Genomic DNA, 21,932 nt, shown 5'->3' on the forward strand with positions numbered 1-21,932 from the left:
TGTTGAAGATTTGTTGCACTGCAGTAACCAGGTTCTAGTCCGCTTCCTCCAGAGGCCTGATTGCTTAAATGTCATGAAGGGAAGTGCGGGGGAAGTTGAGCAAGTTTTACTTATGTCCTCACTTTAAAGATGTCACAACAGTTATGTCTCCAACTAAAATATATATTTTACCATGTGGTGCATCCCTGGGAAGAATCACTTTGGATCCAAAATGAACAGTTTTCAAAATCTGACTTACCAAAAAAAGATCAGCTTGCCCACAATGAGGGGTAAGTTGAGCCACAGGGGGGTCGGGGACATAATTTCTCTCAAACGCCACTTCACAACATTTCATTGCACGTAGATCGTGAAACACAGCTAGATTTTGTAGGGCTGAAACGATTCATCGATTAAATCCATAAAATCGATTAATAAAATGTCCAAAATATGGGATTATTTCAAGCTAAAGAAACTCTGTAATGTTACTGTCCGTCCACCGTAAATCTAAATTTATGGTGTTCTGCCTGCGGACCACAGACAAGTTAACAGCAACTTTAGCATGTTACTGAAATCATGGTTGATTGTTTAGTTGAAGATGAAGTCATCAGCTGAAAATGTACACGTGCATTTGTTGTTGTTCTCGTGAGTTGGAACCTCACAGTCATGAGTTAACTGCGTGTCGGGGAGCTGCACCTTTTAACTCACCTGCAGCTCTCTGTGGCTCAGACAATCCCTGCTACCTGCCTGTGCTGATCCATCCTTTACCCAGATTCTTTGTCTTTATAATCGCCATCTTTATAACAAACAACAGCTGTTTCGTGTGCAGGATCGCTCATTTCCCTCCATAGTAATAAAATAGCAATGACACTAAAACAATCAGCAGTGTAGCGCAGCTGCAGGTTTCGAACTGTCTCTCAGTATCAACAAGGTCTCGCCGAGTTAAACATGACTTTATGTTTTGTTTACATTAGGAAATTCTCCTCAGATAAGAAATGCATGCACATTTAGTGTCACAAAGACGCAGCTCACCTTCAGATGCAGAGACCAGAGAGGATCAGAAAACAGAAGAAAACCACGAGCGACATTTTATCTGACAGAGTCGTGCCAGCTGTTCCCTTCTGCTGCTGTTGTTGTTGTTATTACAATCGGAAACGAAGGGCGGAGTTTAGCGCAGTGCGCTTGCGTACACACACAAAAAAAGGTTTTGTCGCGCTGAACTCGCCCCAGGTGTAAGAAATAAAGACAGACCGCAGATTTAACGTTACCTGACCGCCACATTCACACAGACATCAAACATTTGGTTGAGAATTTCTCTCTCCGCAAGTTGTTTATGTATTTATTCTATTGTTTACACAAATAAGAGCTACAAACTCTGTAAGCCTCGGCTTCCTTTTGAAACCGCAATCTACACCACAGCTATAAGACCTTTTCACAAGGGAAGCGTTTTACGCACCTCGTAATTCATCTTCAGTGAGAGGCGCGTGGGTAGGAAGGGAAGCGCGTGCAGGCGGAATGATCTATCTGCGGTCTATAAGAGGATAAATGTTGTATTTGTGTCCTGGCCGGTCAATAAACTGAGTTACTCACCCACTCATCGTCCACTCAGGTAGAAACTGCTGGTCTCTGGGGAAGAAACTGCTTCTTATCGGTATCCGTCACTGCAGAGAACAGACGCAGAACAGATCCAGAACAGATCCAGACAAGGTGGGAAACCCTGCGTGTATCACTTCTCCTCGTGCTCTCCACATTGAATGACTTGTTGTTCTTCTTCTTTTTGTTTTATGGCAGATTACAACCATGACTTGTAAAGGTGTTTTTTTTTTCTTTATTGACAAAATTTACATACAAAGTGTCATAGTACAAACCAGTGTATAATTAACAAGGGAAGGACAAGATCGGAAGGTGATGTCCACTAAAAATAAATTAAAAAACAAACAACCCAAAAAGTAAATAAAATAAATTAAATAGAGGGGGATAATAAGGAGTAAAGTAACAAAGTTTTGGAGTAAAGCTAGGGATTTTCTGTAAGGTTAAGGTCATCAACTAATTTAGAGAGCTTAATAGCGTTCGTTTTAATATGTTTAAGAGATGAAAGTTAAGACACAGCTCTTTATGAAAAATGTAGAAATTAGGAATCGATTTCGTGAATTTGTTTTTATGTATTAAAAAAACCTTCCAAGAATGATATTTGAATTGATAGCCAGGTCATGTAAGGGGTCTTTCAAAATTGTACCAAATATACCATTTTCCTTTGTTAGACTAGAAAAATTTTAAACTTTGGGGAACAACCAATAATGCACATCTTCCCAGAAAGCATTAGCAAAAATACATTCATAAAATAAATGCTAGTCAGATTGTGCAGTTATTGTGATCCAAACCAAAACGACTTCTCAAAATTCAGCTGAGGGGTATATTTCATTCAGAACCTTAAAATGAACCTCCTTCGCTTTTGGTGCAATAGGAAATTTAAACAAAATCAGCCTCTTTTTAGAGAAAATTATAAAAATGGAATTTCTGTGGAAAGAAAGTGGATATAATTCTCTAACAAATGTTTGCCTGATAATGAAGTTTGGTAATTTTATATTTATGAAATTGTGATCATTCACCAAAAGCGATTACAGCTAGAGGAATTGCCTTGACAACCTTGGCATAGTGACCTCTGTCGAAGAGCTTAAATTCGGAACCAAAGTCCTCAAATGACAGAAAGTTACCTTTACTGTCCAATAAGTCCATCACAGACCATATTCCTTTTTCTAGCCAAAGTGGGAAAAATATGGATTTATTCAGTAACACATACCTGCAATTCCATATAGGGGTGTTGTGAGGAGTAAAATTACGTTTGTATATCATTCTCCAATACAGTAAAACTTGTTGATGAAACGAGGATAAATTGACAGGGAGCTTTTTTAGATCAAAGTCACATCGAAGAAGGAAATCAATGCCTCCTACCTTCATAAAAAATTTACTGGGAATATGAGACCAAAATTGTTTTTCGTGCGTTAAAAAACCTTAACCAGTTTGTTTTAATAGTACTGTTAATGCTCTCAATATCAATAGCCTTACGTCCACCTTCTTCGTATTCTTTCTTAATATAGTGGGTTTTCTTTTTCCAGATATAATTAAAATATCTTGGTCTATGTCTGTAGGCTGGGTAGATGAGTCGAGAAATGCACTCCATTTTTGTGAGAAAAATTCTGCCTATAATAGAAATATCTCTTTGAGACCGGGAGTTTAAACAAGATTTGCATTTATCCAGATTATTCCAAATATTAAGATTATCAAGCGAGTTCTTATCCTTAGTAATGTGTATCCCTCGGTATCCAACAGCTGATTTTACAGGGATATTATGAACTGATGTAAGGGTGGAATTGTGAATCGGGAAAAACCTCACAAGGTTTAATTTGAAGCCAGATGCTTTTGAGAAGAATTTAACTGTATGAAATTTGGTCACTGTCTTTCATAAATATAGTCGTGTCAACAGCCAGTTGGCTGATAGTTAGTTGTTTGTCTAGCACGGTTAATTTTTCGAAATCTGAATGTTTAACCAGAATGGAAAGCATTTCTGCTGAATCTCAGTTCTTCACACACGGAGTTTTGAAACAAACTTAAAAGAAAATCGACTCGTGTCATTCTGCTGTTTTCAGAGACCACGTGATGATGCCTTGCTGATGACGTCATTTCCACATTTCAAAGTAAAACGGCCTCCGAACTGCCCGAATGTGCGAGCTAGCTGCTCTCGCGAAGGAAATATCAGCTGCTGTTTCAACCAAATGTGAATGCAGACTGAAATTAGTTTATACAGTTGGCATTTTGTTTTGGATGTGTGTTATATTCAATTTTCTGTTTTCATCTTGGTTGGTTTGAATTAATTGATTTGCACGTTTTGATTTATTCTTTTTGCCACTGTGTATTTTAAATAGTATATTGTATTTTAAATTATTTGGCCCATATTTCTATTTTATTCAATAATGGCATGCCTTCTTAATTGGTATACATACACATTTTTTGTTAAATTACTTTTGGTTTGGTTGTCTCTAATTAGTATTTTGTTAATAAAATTATTTGTTTAAATTTGAAACACTCTCTGCCCCGGCCTTATTTCAGGTGAACCTGTATCTCTTAATACTATTTCCTGGGGTGAAATTCCCCAGGTGGCGTTGTTGGCAACTTATTTAAATTATTATTATTTATTGAAATATAGAATCACACCCTCCTCATGCCACATTAGTAACAATGAATATGTAAAAATCGTTGATTTAGTTAAAATAACACTTTTCCTTACATGACTGTCGTTCCAAAGGTTTCTCAGGTTCATTGAGAAAACCTGCCTGTGAATATAATGCTGTGCATCCTTGGAACAAATTACGTGAAAAGTTTCGGCGAGATGTTTTGGTTTCTACAGGATAATTCAAAGCAGCGTGGAATGAACATTTTACTGAGGAATGTAATTTATACGTATAATTGTTTATTTTATAGTATTATAGATATTTATAGCGTTTGAATAATATCTGTATGTGTTTGTTAGCTGTACACAGGGCTCAGCTGTAAAAGAGACCCTGGTCTGATTCTCTGTATAAATAAAGGTTTGAACACACACATATTAACAGCTTTACTTTAATTATGAAAACTTTACATTGTTGAAATGTCTCGTGACTCCTCCTGAAGACTGTCGAGTGTCTGCAGTGACAAGAAGCAGCCAGCAGGTGGCAGCACATCAGCATCTTCATGGACTTCCTGCACAGAGCTGCAGTGTCGGCAAAAACATTAAATCTTCCACAACTCCACATATTTCATGTTACCACACATTTCTTATGTTAAGTCAGTGGGTATCTACTTTATTTAATTTGCCATTAAATACATTTATTTCAGCTTTAATTCGGCGGATTTCTGTGTTCATTCACAGCACTGAATGTAAATAAAAACCTGGTTTTAAGCTGTTTGTCAGCTTTATTTCCTGTTTGTGTGTTTTTTGTTGCTGTTAAAGAATTGTATTATCATTATTATCTGTATCACATGAAGGACTTTGACCGGTTGTTTCTGTTGAACTGACTTTGTGTCTCTTCTCCTAAGTGAAAGTGAAAGACTCAGATGTTTCTCTCAAAACATCCTGCAGTCGCATCCGGCAACTCAAAACCCACAGAGACTCTTCACAATGAACTCTGTCACCTTCCTCAAGGTCTCATCTGGAATCTGACCTGCCCATGTTTTTTCTTGTTCCTGCAGTTTCCCCTGCTGGCTCCTGAAGTTCAGCTTGTTGTGCTTCTGATTAGGCTTTCTTATATTTTAGGACAGAGGCTAAACGCTGACTCATGTGTGCCTGAGGGATCAGCGTATTTTTTGTTGACGTTCACACTGTGTCCACGCGCTGCACTCATGGCTGCTGAGTCATCTGATATCAAGGGACTGTAGATCTCAGATGGGATCAGACTAGAAACCAATATTAAACATTAGAGGAGGGCGTGTTAGACGCTGTGGCCAATCACATCCACTGCTTTCATCCCCTTTAAACACTGGTCTCCATAACATTGTGCTGGTGTCACATCAAAGGGCACGGCTCACTGTTTTACAGGTAGACTATACACCAGCCACTTTATTAGGTACACATCTTGCTAGGACCGGGCCGGACCCCCTTTTGCCTTTAGAACTGCGTTAATTCTTCGTGGCACACTTTCAACAAGGTGTTGGAAACATTCCTCAGAGACTTTGGGCCATATTGCTATGACAGCATCACGCAGATTTGTCAGCTGCACACCGATGATGTGAATCTCCCGTTCCTCCACATCCCAAAGGTGCTCTGTTGGACTGAGATCTGGTGACTGTGGAGGCCACTGGAGCACCGTGAACTCATCACACCATTTCACCACCAGCAGCCTGAACCGTTGATAAAAGGCAGGATGGATCCATGCTTTCATGTTGTTTACGCCAAATTCTGATCATCTGAATGTCGCAGCTGAAATCGAGACTCATCAGACCAGGAAACATTTTTCCAATCTTCTGTTGTCCAGTTTTGTTGAGCCTGTGTGAACTGTAGCTGCCATGTGATTGGCTGATTAGCTATTTGTGTTAACAAGCAACTGAACTGATGTACCTAATAAAGTGGCTGGTGAGTGTTTGAGACTCTGTGGCACTCCCAGCTGCATGTTGCTGACGGGTTTGTCGGCTGAAGAATATTTAGTTTACTTTGAGAGGAAATGATGTGATTTCCTCTTTTACGGCAGTTAATTGCATTTGAGGGGCGTTGCTAACCATGGTAATCCATCTCTATTCAAAGATGGTTGTTTGTTCCCTGTTTAAAAGACTGCAAAGTCTGCAGGAGATTCAACAGGAAACAAGATGTCTATCAAATCCAATCACAGACAGGCACACAGCAGAAACATGCTGATCATAAATAGCATCAAAACAAGGTTTCTCCTCTACATTAATAACGACTTCATTCAAAAAGAAAAATATTTATAGTATACAAAACCATTTATTAATAAAACAAAGCTTATACAGGTGAAGTAAAGTGCTGTACAATATATAAGGTAAGAAACTGAAAATGCAGAAAATGAAATCTGAACACACAGAAAGAAATCTGAGTGACAAACCTAAAGATAGGAAACATCACAATCACTCTATAATCAACATTACTCATCAGTTTCATTTCTGTCTCAGAGATGGAAAAGTCAAATACAATCAATTATGCAATAACATATAGGTTTATGTTTACTTTGATGCTGATCTATATATTAAATTAGGGCTGTAACAGTTCTGAAAATGAGACCAAAACCGCGAGTGTTCACAGTCCCGTGTCGTGGTTTCGAGGAACTGCGACATGCTGCTCCCCAGACTGGTGAGCGCTCATTATGACAATGTCAGTGTAAAGTGGCGACAGCGGTTGTTAGTGTGTATTTTTCTATTTCTACTAGCTTATTTCTCATTTCACCATTTTACTTGGACTTCATCCTCCACCTTATTCTAGTGTTTACTTACTACTTTCCCTTTAGTTCTCTTTCCCACACACTCACACACCTCTGGTCTCTCACTGCAAGCACAGGCTTGCCTCACCTTCCCCAGTCTCCCTGTCCCTTCTCCATCAACAGTATGTTTCATAAAGTTTCCGGGTTTAATAAACTCACCCGTAATTCTGTTTTCATGGCTCATATGCGCATCACATGAATCGAAACCAACTTGTTACCAAATGACATCTGAACCGGTGAGTTCGCTACCGTGTCAGCGTCTTGTAAAATAACACATAACATCTCTCTCTGTGTTTCTCTGCAACAAACATTGTGTTTAAAGTTAGGCCGAGATGTAGGCTTATAATTCTAGCACATGTGCACCTATTTTAATTGGGTCACGTGACTATATTTTGATCCAGTCCCGTGATCATGCCTGCAAATTAGACTAGTTTATTTAATCCAAGATCCAATAATAATAATAATAGAATTTTTCCCCATTTGTTATTCACCCCCCGAAAACAAATGTGGGGAAAAAACAAAGTATGAACAGAACCGTGGATTTGGAGAATTGTTACAATTTATGGATTATTCATTATTTTATTGTATTTTGCTGCAGTGAGTAAAAGGCAACGATGGGATTAATGAGAATAAAGTGCTTAATAAACGGTTTATAATGTACACAGTGAATTAGCCTGCTAACCTGCTGTAGCTCCTGAAGTTTATGTTCGGGTTTGACCAAAAAGTGCTTGTAAATAAACTAAAATTCATATCTATGCAAACGATGCTGTTTAATATTGTGTTGCTGATTCTGTCGAAACTATTACTGTCCTTTGATGCCAATACGTTGTCACTTCATACATTATTTGTTAAAAATATGCATATTGGCCATTTAAAGAAGGATGTTTGGTTTGACCTTAACGTGGAAGCCTCAGACATTTCAGTGCACTGTGTACAGCAGAGAACACAGTTATGCGATCTATGATTTTTTTCATTAGAATCTGAGCAAGATGATTTGGCTGCTGCAGACGACACTTTAACTAAAGGAGATGTTACATTTTGTCCTTTTGATAAGTTGCTAAATGCATTTCCACTAATTAGTAACTGTACAGTTCTTCTTTTCTGATGAGTGCTTACGTTTTCTACAGACACATACAGCAAGAAGAAGAAGAAGAAGAAGAAGCGCCATAGTAACTGCTAGTCCAACCACGATGCTGTCTCCTCCCTCCTTGTCTCCTCCCTCCTTGTCTCCAGCTGTGTGATCTGCAGAGCAGAAAACAGGTTTGAGCTATTAGCAAATCTGAACTGCTGCACAAACCCTCCCGAGGAGTCGGGACTCTACTAACCCACCCGAGGAGTCGGGACTCTACTAACCCACCCGAGGAGTCGGGACTCTACTAACCCACCCGAGGAGTCGGGACTCTACTAACCCACCCGAGGAGTCGGGACTCTACTAACCCACCTGAGTCTGTAACCTTCAGGTCGATCAGGTGCTTGATCTCTTGTCGTGCGTTAGTTACAATCCGACACTCGTATGTTCCAGTGTCGTTCATGTTGACGTTCTTCAGGACAACAGAAGCGTCTCCGTCCTTCAGCTCTGGATCTCTCAGCTCCACTCGACCTTGAAAAGATTCATGCTGGTAGTTTTCATACGGCCGCTCGTTTCGGTAAAAGAACACGTAACCGTCTGACTTCAGGTCAGGTCTGGTCCACTCTAACAGTGTGACGGAGGCATCTCTGAGACCCTGACACAGAAGAGAGACGTCCTGTCCAGGATTCACTTTTATCTCTTGCTGATCTAAAAACAAACACAGAAAAGAAAATCCTGAATTAGTTAGAAAGCAAAAGTAGTTTAAAAAGATTCAAGCAGCTCAACAGGAAGGAGATGCTGAAGATTTGTTTGGACGTAAAGTTTGTTCACATAAACTCATTTTAACATCCCATGATCTGCTGTGACAGCGGAGATGATGTTCATCACATGAGACACACAAACAGCTTTTCACATGATTCACACTGACTAACTTGTGAAAACATGAACTTCAGATCAAACAAAAACAGAGTCTTGTATCAAATCCACCAAACTATCAAACTAACTGATGTAGACCAGGGTTTTGTACAGAGCCGTTGCTAGACATAAACCTGGAGTGGGGCACCACCCATCCCCCCATCCCTCATGTACCATTTTGAAAGTGTATGAAATGCGTTAGTATGTCTTTAGCCATTGCCGTCGGGTGACACATTGAATTATGAATGTTAGCTGGTCCGTGTGTGTAACATCTGGAGTGAAATCGACACTGATCGAAAAGTACTTTGACTTTTTTATCTAATTCATTAAGTCTGTGAGGTCCTGCTCTCCCATCAGTTCACTAAACTTTAAACATGTTGTTGATGAGTGTTATGATGGTGTTCCCCTGCCAGCACTGCCATTGATGCGCTTTCAAAATGGATCAAACTTGCTGTGGCCCACATCTACCCAATCAGCCTCATTATTCAAAGTTTTATATGAGCAATTTCTAAAAAATTAATTAAAATTAAATTAATAAAAATATCCTGGCTAATCCAGGATCCTTGCACACGTGGGGCCCCTAGTCTGCAGCCTAGGGTCACCTGTGCATTAATCCGTGTCTCATCAAGGCAAGTTTATTTGATTAGCACATTTCAACAACAAGGTAATTCAAAGTGCTTTACATAAAACATAAAAGCAACAGGGAAATATAAAAAAGTTTAAAAGCAACATAGGAAAATTGAAAAAATACACATTAAAAATAATAAGTTACAGTGCAGTGTACAATCAGGGTTAAAAGAGTTAAATGGGAAATAAAAACAGGCTGAGGGGTTGAGCAAATAACTGAGTTACAATTATTTTGAAAAGAGAATAAACAGAGAAGTACACTTAATCTACTCTCTCTAGCTAGTCTGTACTCGGGTCCATAGCAATCTTTGAGTCCACTGAAACTCCAAAAACCCTCGGACACTACAGAGAAACCAGGACATGTCTGTCAGCAGGCCACTTTGATCCAGTTATACTCTGGACCCACCTGTGCGTTTACAGGTGGACAGAGGTTCCTGCAAATCACTCAGGCGCGAGATTTAAGACCACTTCCTTCACTCTGTTCAATCACACTCTCATTATCTTTTCACTCAATTACCTACTCATTTCTCACCGTGTAAATAGTGTTCACTGAGAATCTAAAAACAAAGACAGAGAAAACAGGACGTTACAGTGCAGTGAAAGTTACCAATCTATGGATTTAATTAAAGGCAGTGGTAAAAGAAAAGTCTTCAGTCTTAATTTAAAAGAACTGACAGTTTCAGCAGACCTGCAGTTATCTGGGAGTTTGTTCCAGATATACGGAGCATAATAACTGAAAGCTGCTTCTCCTTGTTTAGTTTTGACTCTGGGGACAGAAAGCAGACCTGATCCCAGACAACCTGAGAGGTCTGGATGGTTCGTAATGAAGCAGAAGATCAGAAATGTATTTTGGCCCTAAACCATTTAGTGCTTTATAAACTAACAGCAGGATTTTGAAATCAATTCTTTGACAAACAGGAAGCCAATGTAAAGACCTCAGAACTGGAGTGATGTGATCCACCTTTTTGGTCTTAGTGAGGACTCGAGCAGCTGCGTTCTGAATCAGCTGCAGCTGTCGGACGGATTTCTTAGGGAGCCTGTAAGGACACTGTTACAGTAGTTACTAATACAATAGTCCTTTAATCCTTGATATATTCTTCAGGTGATCGTAGGCTGACTTTGTAATTGTCTTAATGTGGCTCCTCAGATTCAGGTCTGAGTCCATGACTACACCAAGATTTCTGGCTTGATTTGTGGTTCTTAACATTACAGATTGAAGTCGTTCCTCCCTGGCTCCAAAAACAATAACTTCAGTTTTATCTTTGTTTAAATTCTGGCACATCCAATCGTTGACCTGCTCAATACAGTTACTCAGCGCCCATATGGGATCATAGTCCCCTGGTTATATCATTATGTAAATCTGTGTCATCTGCATAATTATTGTAACATATTTTGTTGTTTTTCACAATCTGAGCCAGTGGAAGCAGGTAAATGTTAAACAAAAGAGGTCCCAGAATGGAGCCTTGGGGAACTCCACATGTCATTTTTGTCAGCTCAGATGTATGATTACCTATAGACACAAAGTAGTCCCTGTCCTTTAAGTAGGATTCAAACCATTTTAGTACTGTGCCAGAAAGTCCAACACAGTTTTCAAGTCTGTCTAGTAATATGTTGTGGTCGACCGTGTCAGACCGAACCAAGTTGGAAAAGTGGATTGATTAAAGGTTCAGTGTGTAACTTTTAGTGACATCTAGTGGTGAGGGTTGCATTCATGTGCTCCTCAGATGGTCCCATTTATGGAGTTGTGAAGTCGTTCTTCTGACTTCAGTGTGTGTTCATGTGCTCTTTGAAATGTGGAATCAACATGGACGCTACTACAAAGATGTGTTGGATTAACATTATCAGAGAATTTTAACAACACGCTGACAGCTAGTTCACTCTACATAGACAGCAAACTAACCACTATAACCATTGTACATGTTTGTAAAAAAGTTCTGTAAACTCTAAATGATACGTGGTCCTCCATTTTTCTAAGTTTCAATTCTCTTCTTACTTCTAATAAACCAGATGACTACTAGCCTAATACTATTACTGCTAACGTTTCTTCTTCTTCGTCGTCGTACGTATTCAAGGTATTGACAAAACGCAGTCCATAAAAGTGTCACTATAATTACAATCAGAATCGATAAAACAACTCCCAACCCTAATGCAGACAGAAAAGTGATGAAGGCTTCGGTGCTGAATGAATCTGAAGGAGATGCTGGTTCCACCTCCTCTGCAAGATGACAGACTCAGGACTGTGACCAAGGCAGAGAAGTGAATAATGTTTTATCATATTCAAGCATAAGACAAATCTAAATACCAAAAGTTGAATAAAGACTGCACACTGATCTAAATTCCCTGACTGTTTTAGCTGCAGATCATCTCTGTTTTAGAGTCGACTCAGAGAGCAGGTTGAACCTGTTTTTTAAACAGAATGTTATTAGGAAAAAGGCTGTGGTGGAGGGAAAACATTGTTTACGACATTGTCAACTGTAAATACATGTTATATTTTTCCTCCCCTGACACCAGGTCCATGACAAAATCTCACTGGACGGCCTCTGTTTGGTATGAAAACCCTGACTGCGACCCGCATCGCTCACTCAGATGAACTCCAGTAACTGGGCTTCCCACAGTGACCTGATTTCTTAAATGTCATGAAATAGAGAAACTTGTTTCTGTAATCAGGGTAGGGGATTAATGAAACTGGTTTTCCCAGCTAGATTTCCCTGGAAAACCCTCAACTTAATGGTTCTGCAGTGCAGGTGAAAGTGATGTAAATGAAATGAAACTGAATTTTGTACTGTGGCTGTTTTTATCTGGTTGATGGTGTAAATCCAGTTTAAGACTAGAAATCTTGTGTCTGTTCATCTTTTCAGTTGATCTACATATAAATGGATAAAAATATGACTTTTTTACATAATGTGAATATAGCACTTTTACTAACAGTGATAGGAATAAAAATAGTAACAGCAAAACAATCAGCAGTGTGGCGCAGCTGCAGGTTTTAAGTATCAACAATATCGCGCATAAACCTCAACATGACGTTATATTTGTTAGTACATTTCATTAACCTCATTTAATAAATGTATGCACGTATTTAGTGTGTGTCACTGCAAACTACACACACACTCAAAGACAAACACAGCTCACCTTCAGATGCAGCGAGCAGAGAGACAATCAGGGAACACAAGAAAACCACGAGCAACATTTTAGCTGACTGAATCTGAATCTTGAGAGCACAGCTGATCTGCTGGAGTTGTTGTTAGCACAGGGGTGGAGCTTCAACTAGTGGGCCTATCGCCTAAAGCGTTCTTTATCATTTTTCTCTTGCTCTGATTGGCTACTCTCGTTGCCTTCGTTGGTTAGATTGCTTGAGGGTAGCGTTAGGATCAGCCAATCAGAAGGCAGGACAAAAGCATCCAGTGAGAAGTGACGAAGTCATCCAGGCACCGAACAACATTTATAAGTCACGTTAAATGTGAATGGTTTTCTCCGCAGGCCTATTGGTCGTAGTGTTTACACAAATAACAGCTTTAAACTCTTAAAGCTTTTGCTTCCCTTTCAAACTAGTATCTGCGGTCTAAAAGAGAAAAGCCTATACTCACACACACATCTTCCCTTCAGGTAGAAACTCGTGCTTTCTGGAGAAAAAAATGCTTCTTAGCGGAGTTTTCGAGCGCGACGTCCAGACCTTTCTGTGCGTCATTACATCAGACTTAGAAACTGAGCAGATCCAGTACCGATCCGGCCAGGGTGGAAACCTCGTGCTATAAAAGAAACACTGCTCCACCTGTTCATTTTGCTCCACTTGTGCTCCTTCGGCTCAGCTTGCTCTCCACATCGCTGTATGAAAGACTACTTGTGGCGACCACGCAGATCAGGTACCTCCTGCCTCAGCCAATCAGTGAGCTACTCTAGCTTTTTTTTTTAGCAAAATCTTTATTTGTAACAGATATACATCAACAGGGCCGTGCAGAGACCTTTGGAAGGGCAGGCGCTCAAAGTATGAAAAGGGCACATGGACCAAGGATTTAAATAGGACTCTTCTCATACTATTGACATAGAAATATATCGTTATGTATTCATTCTTACATGTGTTTGGGACCAGCTCACAGTGACTGACCTGCTGTCATACTGCAGCCACTACCAAGGCTGACAGCTAGAGAGACGCTCACAGAGCTGCACACCAAGAGCTGCAGGTAGAGGAGAAAAGATACCAGATTTAATAAAGTGTGGGAAATAATCTGAGAAGGAACATTAATGGGGAAAGGATGAGGGCGGCCATGGCAGAGGTAAGAGTGAAAAACAAATCTATAGACAGAGGTTTGTGTGCGTCTGTGTTGCTTGCTTGTGTGTCTACAGTATGCAATATTGTGATAATGATTTTATATATTGTATTGTGAATCTGAGATATATTTGGATTTTTATTGACTATATGTCTAATCATCAGTTATTGAGTTTTGATGAGCTGCTGTAAATCCTGTTGCTGTCAAAATGTAATATATTCAATACTGTTCTGAATTTAATGATATAGTTTTTAAAGGGCTGAAGGAGGCTATAAGTCGGAGGAATAGGCTTAGAATTTTACCAGTGTTGTTACACATTTTAAGGCACAAGGCTTTTATTAAGATACTTTAATAATCCTAGTTCAAGTGCAAAGATTTTTAGTCAGATTACATAGAAAAGATCAGACCTCTCGACGCCCGTGAAACTTTTCTCCCCCAAACAGACAGAAGTGAACAGAGCACCTTTGTTTGTAGCGTAGAAGTAACGTTAGCTGTCGGCCGGAAGCTGATATCACTTCTACAGGCGGGCGACACACAGCAATATACACAACAGCTGTGCTGCTCTCTTTGCAACAATCCACAAGAAGCGGCAAACTCCTCTTACCGGCGGAATCGCAGGTGTCCTGTAGGCAGAGCTGCTGAATCACTAACGGGCCCAATCCCAGTGTCCCCCCTGAGCCCTGAACCCTCACAGACTTTACTGACATCACTTGGAAAGTGATTGAGTCAAAGAGGCTGTAAGGGCTCAAAATGCTGTAAACAGGAACGGGACAGAACTTTGCCACTTTATCACGTTACCTTGACGACGTTGTGCACTTTTATTTTATGTTTTTGCCTTATTTTTAAGTCCTCCAAAAATGCAGACTTACGAAAAGGGTCTAAAAATGGCACAAAACGTCCACGAGAGAGTCCTAAACTCTAAGGAGAGGTGGACATTGGGATTGGGCCACGGTATCTGAACGGGAGGGCTCGTCACGGATTAGGTCATCAGGTGAAAGGTCATCAATTGGGTCATTTTATTAACTGCAAAATTATTATTAATTCATTTTACTGATATTTTGATCGGGCAGGCCTTCACAAAAGGACCTTTACAAATTTTAAAATAAATAAAATTAAGGATTGCGTTTGAAAAAAGGGCAGGTGCTCAAGCACCCATTGCACCCCCCTCTGCACGTGTCTGTATGTCAATGATCACGCCAAAGACGGGTCCGTGAAGGCCTAGAAGAACAGATTTCTGGTGGGTCAGAGGTTTTTCTCCTTCCTCAAGGTTCTTTGTTGATATTTTAGCCCATTCCTTCTGATAGAAGTCAGCCACTCCAAGACTCTTATGCTGTTGTCTGTGAGCCTTGTACTCACAGCTTTGGTGGCATGTTAGGTCCTGCTGGAAGACCAGAAACGACTATTCTTACAATGTATCAGACTCACTGTTTGTTTTAAACCATATTTCATGTCTTGTAACTCTCATTGAGTCCTACAGCAGCTGCTGGGCAACCTGTCTTTATCTTGAGGAGCTCGGGTTCCTGAAACTACCAGAAAAAGTGTGACTGTTATAAGAGAAGTTCCTCTGACTGTGTAGATATCCAAAGATTATTGTTATAACTGCTGACCTTGAACTGAACTTGTTTTTCTAAGAAGAGGCCATATTTCTTTATCGCGTACTGTTTACGGCCAAATATTGCTATAAATATGTTGTTATATCTATCAGAAAAGAGCATTTTTTATTAAACAATACAACCTTTTTCCTCTTTGGATAAAGCGTCTGTCAAATGAATAAATGCAATGTTATGTACACACAACTGTGATGAAAATAGTTCAGTACTCAGAAAAAACACACCACCATCTGCTGGTGAAGACGATGTAATGCAACAAAGCTGACAATCAGTAAATGCACGTCAGCTAATGTGTTAATGCCCAATTTGTTAAGTGTTTACTTTGATGATCAGGGCTTTGACACAGTGTTCGTGGGTTCAAACCATCTCTGTAGGTGAATTTAACAGATACTGATGAATGTCATTTGTTTTACCTTGATAATAAAGCTTTGAGCCTGAGAATATTTCCGAATGAGAATCAGCTTTAATGATCAGGTACATGCTCTCAATGTACAAACACTGAACAAGCAGAAACAAAGATTAGCTCAACAAAAAACACATTCAAACTACACCGTATAGAACGCACATACACACCATAAACAATAACAAGACAATAGTGTAATGTAGATGAGTAATGTAGTAATGGAGCAGAGTGCAACAGATGCTGAAATAAACATGTTTGTGCAGCTGTTATTATGTACATGAGGCAGTTTGATATGATATAGTATAAACAATATATACAATGTGAACAATAACTACAAATTATTGTAGTTAGGTTACTCAACATTACTCAAAGGTTTCCTCTCTGCTATTAATGAGCTCCATGAGCTTTACAGAGCAGATAAAAACACGTTCTACTCTGAAGGTGCTGTTTGTATTCCCTAAAATCATCATGCTCAGATACTAATCAAAGAAATAATTTGGCATAAATGTGTTATTTACGGTACACAGTATACTGAAATGTCTGAGGCTTTCCAGCATTTTGCACAAAAAATATCTTCATTTCTTTATGAGCACTTTTTGGTGCACTTTGGACCATGGTGAAGTTAGAAATTTGCATTAAAAATAATGGACGAGTTACACAACACTGTCCAGTAGTGCCAACCACGATGTGTGTGTGTCAGGTAACAGTGTTATTGGGTCTGAAGAGAAAAACTTGCTGGATATATAACACCAATACAACATGTATGTAAGCAAACAAATTTCGGTGGGGGTTTTGGGAGTACTGCCCCAAGATTTGTTTTGGTTTTCCAATAAAGAAATATGCAATCCCACATAATTTTAGAACATTGTTATTACCACAACAATGAACAATAAGTTGGAAAATCTAGAGCAGATTTTGAATAAACTCCACCCCAAAAGCTAAACTTACTAAAGAAGTCTATTCGGGAGGAATTAGTATTAGATCTGGGAAAAGTAATTTGGTTAGTTTTGATGCTCTTGACATTGATTTTACATTCATGGTTTTGGAGGTGAGGCTCAAAACAGCTTGGTGCTCATTTTGAGCCTCACCACCTAAACATTAAACCTCAGAATCATTACAGATAAAATTGTTCACGTTTGCCTTCATTTGTTCATTAAAATCCAAAAGAATCATCTCCTCGTTAGCTTATAAGGACAAGTTTGCATCCCTAATTTGCTTTACTATCCTCACCAATTTAATCTAACGATCAAGATGTAGAGTATGTGTACAAACAGAGCAGTTACCTGACAACTTAAAGAAGAACCATTAAATTGCTTTTCCAATCCTATATTATATCCTATATCCCACTCACTATTCACTGTAGCAGCACCTGTTGTGTCCTTTGAAGAATAAGAAGAGGAAGCTAGCAATATGTTGAGTGTGTTACTGTGCTGAAAATCATTAACTATCGTCTGAAATTTTAGCGAATAGAAAGAACTACAACGCCAAGGGGGGAGAAACATTCTGAAGCGCTGGGAGTGTGTCAATGAGCATTAGAGGATATAGGTCATGGACAGTGGAATATTAAGACCAGTTTTAAGACCTAGAATACAATACTTCAGCGAATTTAAGACTTTTTAAGACCTAAAATTTTGATTGAATTTTGAGTTTTTGAGACTCACCGGAAACGCTGAGTTTTTCAATAATTACTAACTTTTCAGCTCACTGGGTCACGTCATTATAAGGAGGAGGTTTGTATGAACAATGCTCTGATGACTGCTTACATTTTCTACAAATACTAACAACAACAAACAACAAGCAGCATACCAAAAACTGACAGTCCAACTACGATGCTACGAAATTCATCCTTGTTTCCTCCCTCCTTGTCTCCAGCTGTGTGATCTGCAGAGCAGAAAAACAGGTTTGACCTATCAGCAAATCTGAACTGCACAAACCCACCTGAGGAGTCGGGACTCTACTACCCACCTGAGGAGTCGGGACTCTACTAACCCACCCGAGGAGTCTGGACTCTACTAACCCACCTGAGGAGTCTGGACTCTACTAACCCACCTGAGGAGTCTGGACTCTACTAACCCACCTGAGGAGTCTGGACTCTACTAACCCACCTGAGGAGTCGGGACTCTACTAACCCACCTGAGGAGTCGGGACTCTACTAACCCACCTGAGGAGTCTGGACTCTACTAACCCACCTGAGGAGTCTGGACTCTACTAACCCACCTGAGGAGTCTGGACTCTACTAACCCACCTGAGGAGTCTGGACTCTACTAACCCACCTGAGGAGTCTGGACTCTACTAACCCACCTGAGGAGTCTGGACTCTACTAACCCACCTGAGTCTGTAACTTTCAGGTCGATCAGGTGCTTGATCTCTTGTCGTGCGTTAGTTACAATCCGACACTCGTATGTTCCAGTGTCGTTGAAGGTGACGTTCTTCAGGACAACAGAAGCGTCTCCGTCCTTCATCTCTGGATCTCTCAGCTCCACTCGACCATGAAAAGATTCATGCTGGAAGTTTTCATACGGCCGCTCGTTTCGGTAAAAGAACACGTAACCGTCTGACTTCAGGTCAGGTCTGGTCCACTCTGAAAGTTTGACAGAGGCATTTCTGAGAGCCCGACACTGAAGAGGGACGTCCTGTCCAGGCTTCACTTTTATCTCTTGGTGATCTAAAAACAAATCCAGAATTAGTTAGAAAGCAAAAGTAGTTGTTATATAGATTCAAGCAGCTCAACAGGAAGGAGATGTTGAAGATTTGTTTGGACATAAAGTTTGTTCTCATAAACTCATTTTAACATCCCATGATCTGCTGTGACAGCGGAGATGATGTTCATTTTCCATTGCAGCACAGTCACACCTGACAGTGCTCTCACTACAATCCTCCCTCCTTTAAAACAGTCTGTCTCTGTAATAAGCCTGAATAGAAACCTCTTCTAGAAAGGTCCAGTAACTCAGTCTTCATAAAGTCTGTTTTGAGTGGGGTCCAATCTGCTGGGTCATTTGGTGGAGCAGCAACTGTTCATTTAGGGTCTGAGCTGCTTGTATCAGATGCTGCCTGTAGACCTCTGGCTGTGCTCGTTCTGGCTGAGGCTGCATTTATTTCACCTGGGTGTGTCTAACCTGCTAAAGATGTCTGCACTGGATCTGTGCTGGTACTGGCTGATGATCCAGCATCCACTCTACTGACAAACTTATGCCCCTGTAAATCATAGATAACAAAACTTTCTAGGTGTAAATGTTATTCGGTGCATCAGGCCCATTCAAACTCCGCATGTTTACTTCAATACATTGAAAATACTATTTATACTATGACCTGACTGAGTATGTGATGTTTATTATTTAGAGATCCATATTGCCCAGTCTGTCAAGCTAATCAACATTTTAATATTCAATATTTAATGTGAATCCACTGCACATATTCCGCATGCTCACGGTTATCTTTTCTGAGCTGCAGTTTATAAACCGTCTGTGTTTATCAAACATAAAAAACAGTTGAATTTCACTCACATTGTTCAGGCAAAAAGTCTGGAAAGCAACCGAATCACAGATAGACCAAGAGATGAGCTGACCAGCTGGGTAGCAGTTAGTGTTGTCACAATACTGAAATTTCTATAAACAACTCCCAACCCTAATGCAGACAGAAAGTGATGAAGGCTTCGGTGCTGAATGAATCTGAATTTTGTACTGTGGCTGTTTTTATCTGGTTGATGGTGTAAATCCAGTTTAAGACTAGAAATCTTGTGTCTGTTCATCTTTTCAGTTGATCTACATATAAATGGATAAAAAATATGACTTTTTTACATAATGTGAATATAGCACTTTTACTAACAGTGATAGGACTAAAAATAGTAACAGCAAAAAATCAGCAGTGTGGCGCAGCTGCAGGTTTTAAGTATCAACAATATCGCGCATAAACCTCAACATGACGTTATATTTTTAGTACATTTCATTAACCTCATTTAATAAATGTATGCACGTATTTAGTGTGTGTCACTGCAAACTACACACACACTCAAAGACAAAACACAGCTCACCTTCAGATGCAGCGAGCAGAGAGACAATCAGGGAACACAAGAAAACCACGAGCAACATTTTAGCTGACTGAACCTGAATCTTGAGAGCACAGCTGATCTGCTGGAGTTGTTGTTAGCACAGGGGTGGAGCTTCCGGGGGTTGGTCAGGTTACGGTCAGCCAATCAGAAGGCAGAAGGAAAGCATCCAGTGAGAAGTGACAGAAGATGGAGAATAGACGGGAGAGGAGAGATTATGAAAACCAAAACCGACTACATGCCATAAAAACCATGGAACAGCTGCTAGTTAATGTAGCTGCCACAGTACAAATGTATTCAGTTATAATGTTACACCTATTAGATTATACAGTATGTCTAGTAGATATCCATACAACTTACAAGCTCATCCTCCCTAGTTTTTTCTACTACTACTCTTGTGACCTCTGTCTTCTTCCTCTTAAAATACTGCAGGATGCTCGTCTCTGTGTGACAATTTTGACTACTTTCAATTTGTCTATGGACAGGTAGCAGTGATACATACACACCTCAGGACACAGGGTTTTAAGGTCAAGGACAGGGGAAAACAAATGGCTAACGAGGAAACTGTGAGTCCTCTGTAAAACCCAACAGGACTGTTTTATCCACACATATTCTCTCTCTCTCTCTCTTTGCATCTCATAATTGATTAAATAACAGCTGGTAGCTGCTGAGTGAAAGATTAGTTGCATCTGCAACATTCTGTTTATGGACTCACTGTTGGACATCGCTAAAACAAATAGTAACCTAACTGATGTGAAAGAAACAGGCTAATGTCTATCAAAAGAAAGTGATTCTCTTTTCAACAACAGGACACTGTTAATATATCAGAATCCATCCAGCAGGGCTGGACTGGGACAACAAATCTGGCCCAGACCGCCCACCAAAATCGGTCGGACATCCCTCACCAATACACTGTCCTTGCTTGTAAGGGCTTAGATTAGGGGTTTGACAAACCTCTTAGCCCGTGAGACTTGACACTGCACAAATGGTGGGGCCATGACAACAAGACAACAATATATTTTAATAGGCTTAGTATTTGGGGAAAAAATGTACTGACGAAATAGTTGATAGGGGGGCTTGGGGGTACTCCCCCAGAAGATTTTAAACATTAAACACTTAATATTAATTATTAAATATCATAGGCCCTTAAATACATTTATTATGATTTTTATAATTGCTACAGATAATTAAAAAGATTGGAGAGTGGGGGTCCTCCCCCAGACAAATTTGGGCTTTAAACACTTCACTTCTTGCATTCTGGTGAATTTTTCTGCACCAATTCATTGAGGAAATGTCTTTATTTATATAAAAGGACAAAATTCAGGTTACAATTCAAAAAATAAATATAGTGTAATATAGTGCTGTAAAGCTCTCAGGTATTCTGCTGTCAAATATGTTTCTCCTGGCTTTTTCCCCTTCATTTTAATTCAGTTATAACCCCCCCTGCACCTTGCAGTCTGTCTGCAGTGAGTAGAAGCAACCAGCAGGTGGCAGCACATCAGCATCATCGTGGACTTCGTGCACAGAGCTGCAGTGTCAACTCCACATATTTCATTTTACCACAAGTTAGTGGGTATCTACTTTATTTAATTTGCCATTAATACATTTAGTTGCGCTTTTATCTCTACAATAGAGTTCTGTGTTCATTCACAGCACTGAATGTAGCCTAGGCCTAAATAAAACCTGGTTTTAAGAGGTTTTTGTTGTGGTGTGGGACAGAGTGGACCCAAACGCAACACTCAGGGTGAACAGGTTTTATTGAAGGGGAAACGGGGTTGAGGGAAACAGGCCAACCGAGGAGACTGACACAAGGAAGCCGGGGGCACTAGGCTAAGACTAAGACACTCTTTCAGTGTTTTCGTAAACCTGCAGCTGAAGCTGCTCCGCGTGACACTGCAGCTGCAGCAGGTGTGTGTGTGTGTGTGTGTGTGTGGTGTGTGTGTGTGTGTGTGTACACAGTAGTAGCAGTGGATGCTGCTCATGCATTTAAGCTGATACAGTACATAAACTACGTTTGACAATGTTTTTTTGGAAGATAAGTGAGCCTGAGAGGAGGT

The 21,932-nt window shown here is 40.0% G+C and overlaps 2 protein-coding genes across 2 annotated transcripts; both read right to left on the reverse strand.

Moving 5' to 3' along the window:
- Positions 1-6,426: 6,426 nt before the first annotated feature.
- Positions 6,427-12,818, reverse strand: LOC119911643 (coxsackievirus and adenovirus receptor homolog). The gene is made up of 3 exons (XM_038730593.1): positions 12,682-12,818; positions 8,380-8,715; positions 6,427-8,180 (listed from the first exon to the last, which is right to left on the reverse strand). The coding sequence occupies exons 1-3, from the start codon at positions 12,737-12,739 to the stop codon at positions 8,011-8,013; spliced, it is 564 nt and encodes a 187-aa protein (XP_038586521.1). The 5' UTR covers positions 12,740-12,818; the 3' UTR covers positions 6,427-8,010.
- Positions 12,819-14,961: 2,143 nt separating this feature from the next.
- LOC119912000 lies at positions 14,962-20,004 on the reverse strand. The gene is made up of 4 exons (XM_038730973.1): positions 19,861-20,004; positions 18,160-18,495; positions 17,623-17,711; positions 14,962-15,198 (listed from the first exon to the last, which is right to left on the reverse strand). Exons 1-4 carry the CDS (start codon positions 19,916-19,918, stop codon positions 14,962-14,964), a joined length of 720 nt encoding a protein of 239 aa, XP_038586901.1. The 5' UTR covers positions 19,919-20,004.
- Positions 20,005-21,932: the final 1,928 nt, after the last annotated feature.

Source organism: Micropterus salmoides, unplaced genomic scaffold (assembly GCF_014851395.1).
Source record: "Micropterus salmoides isolate LMB-PRFRI ecotype aquatic unplaced genomic scaffold, ASM1485139v1 Ms_hic_scaffold_2, whole genome shotgun sequence".
Taxonomy (NCBI): domain Eukaryota; kingdom Metazoa; phylum Chordata; class Actinopteri; order Centrarchiformes; family Centrarchidae; genus Micropterus; species Micropterus salmoides.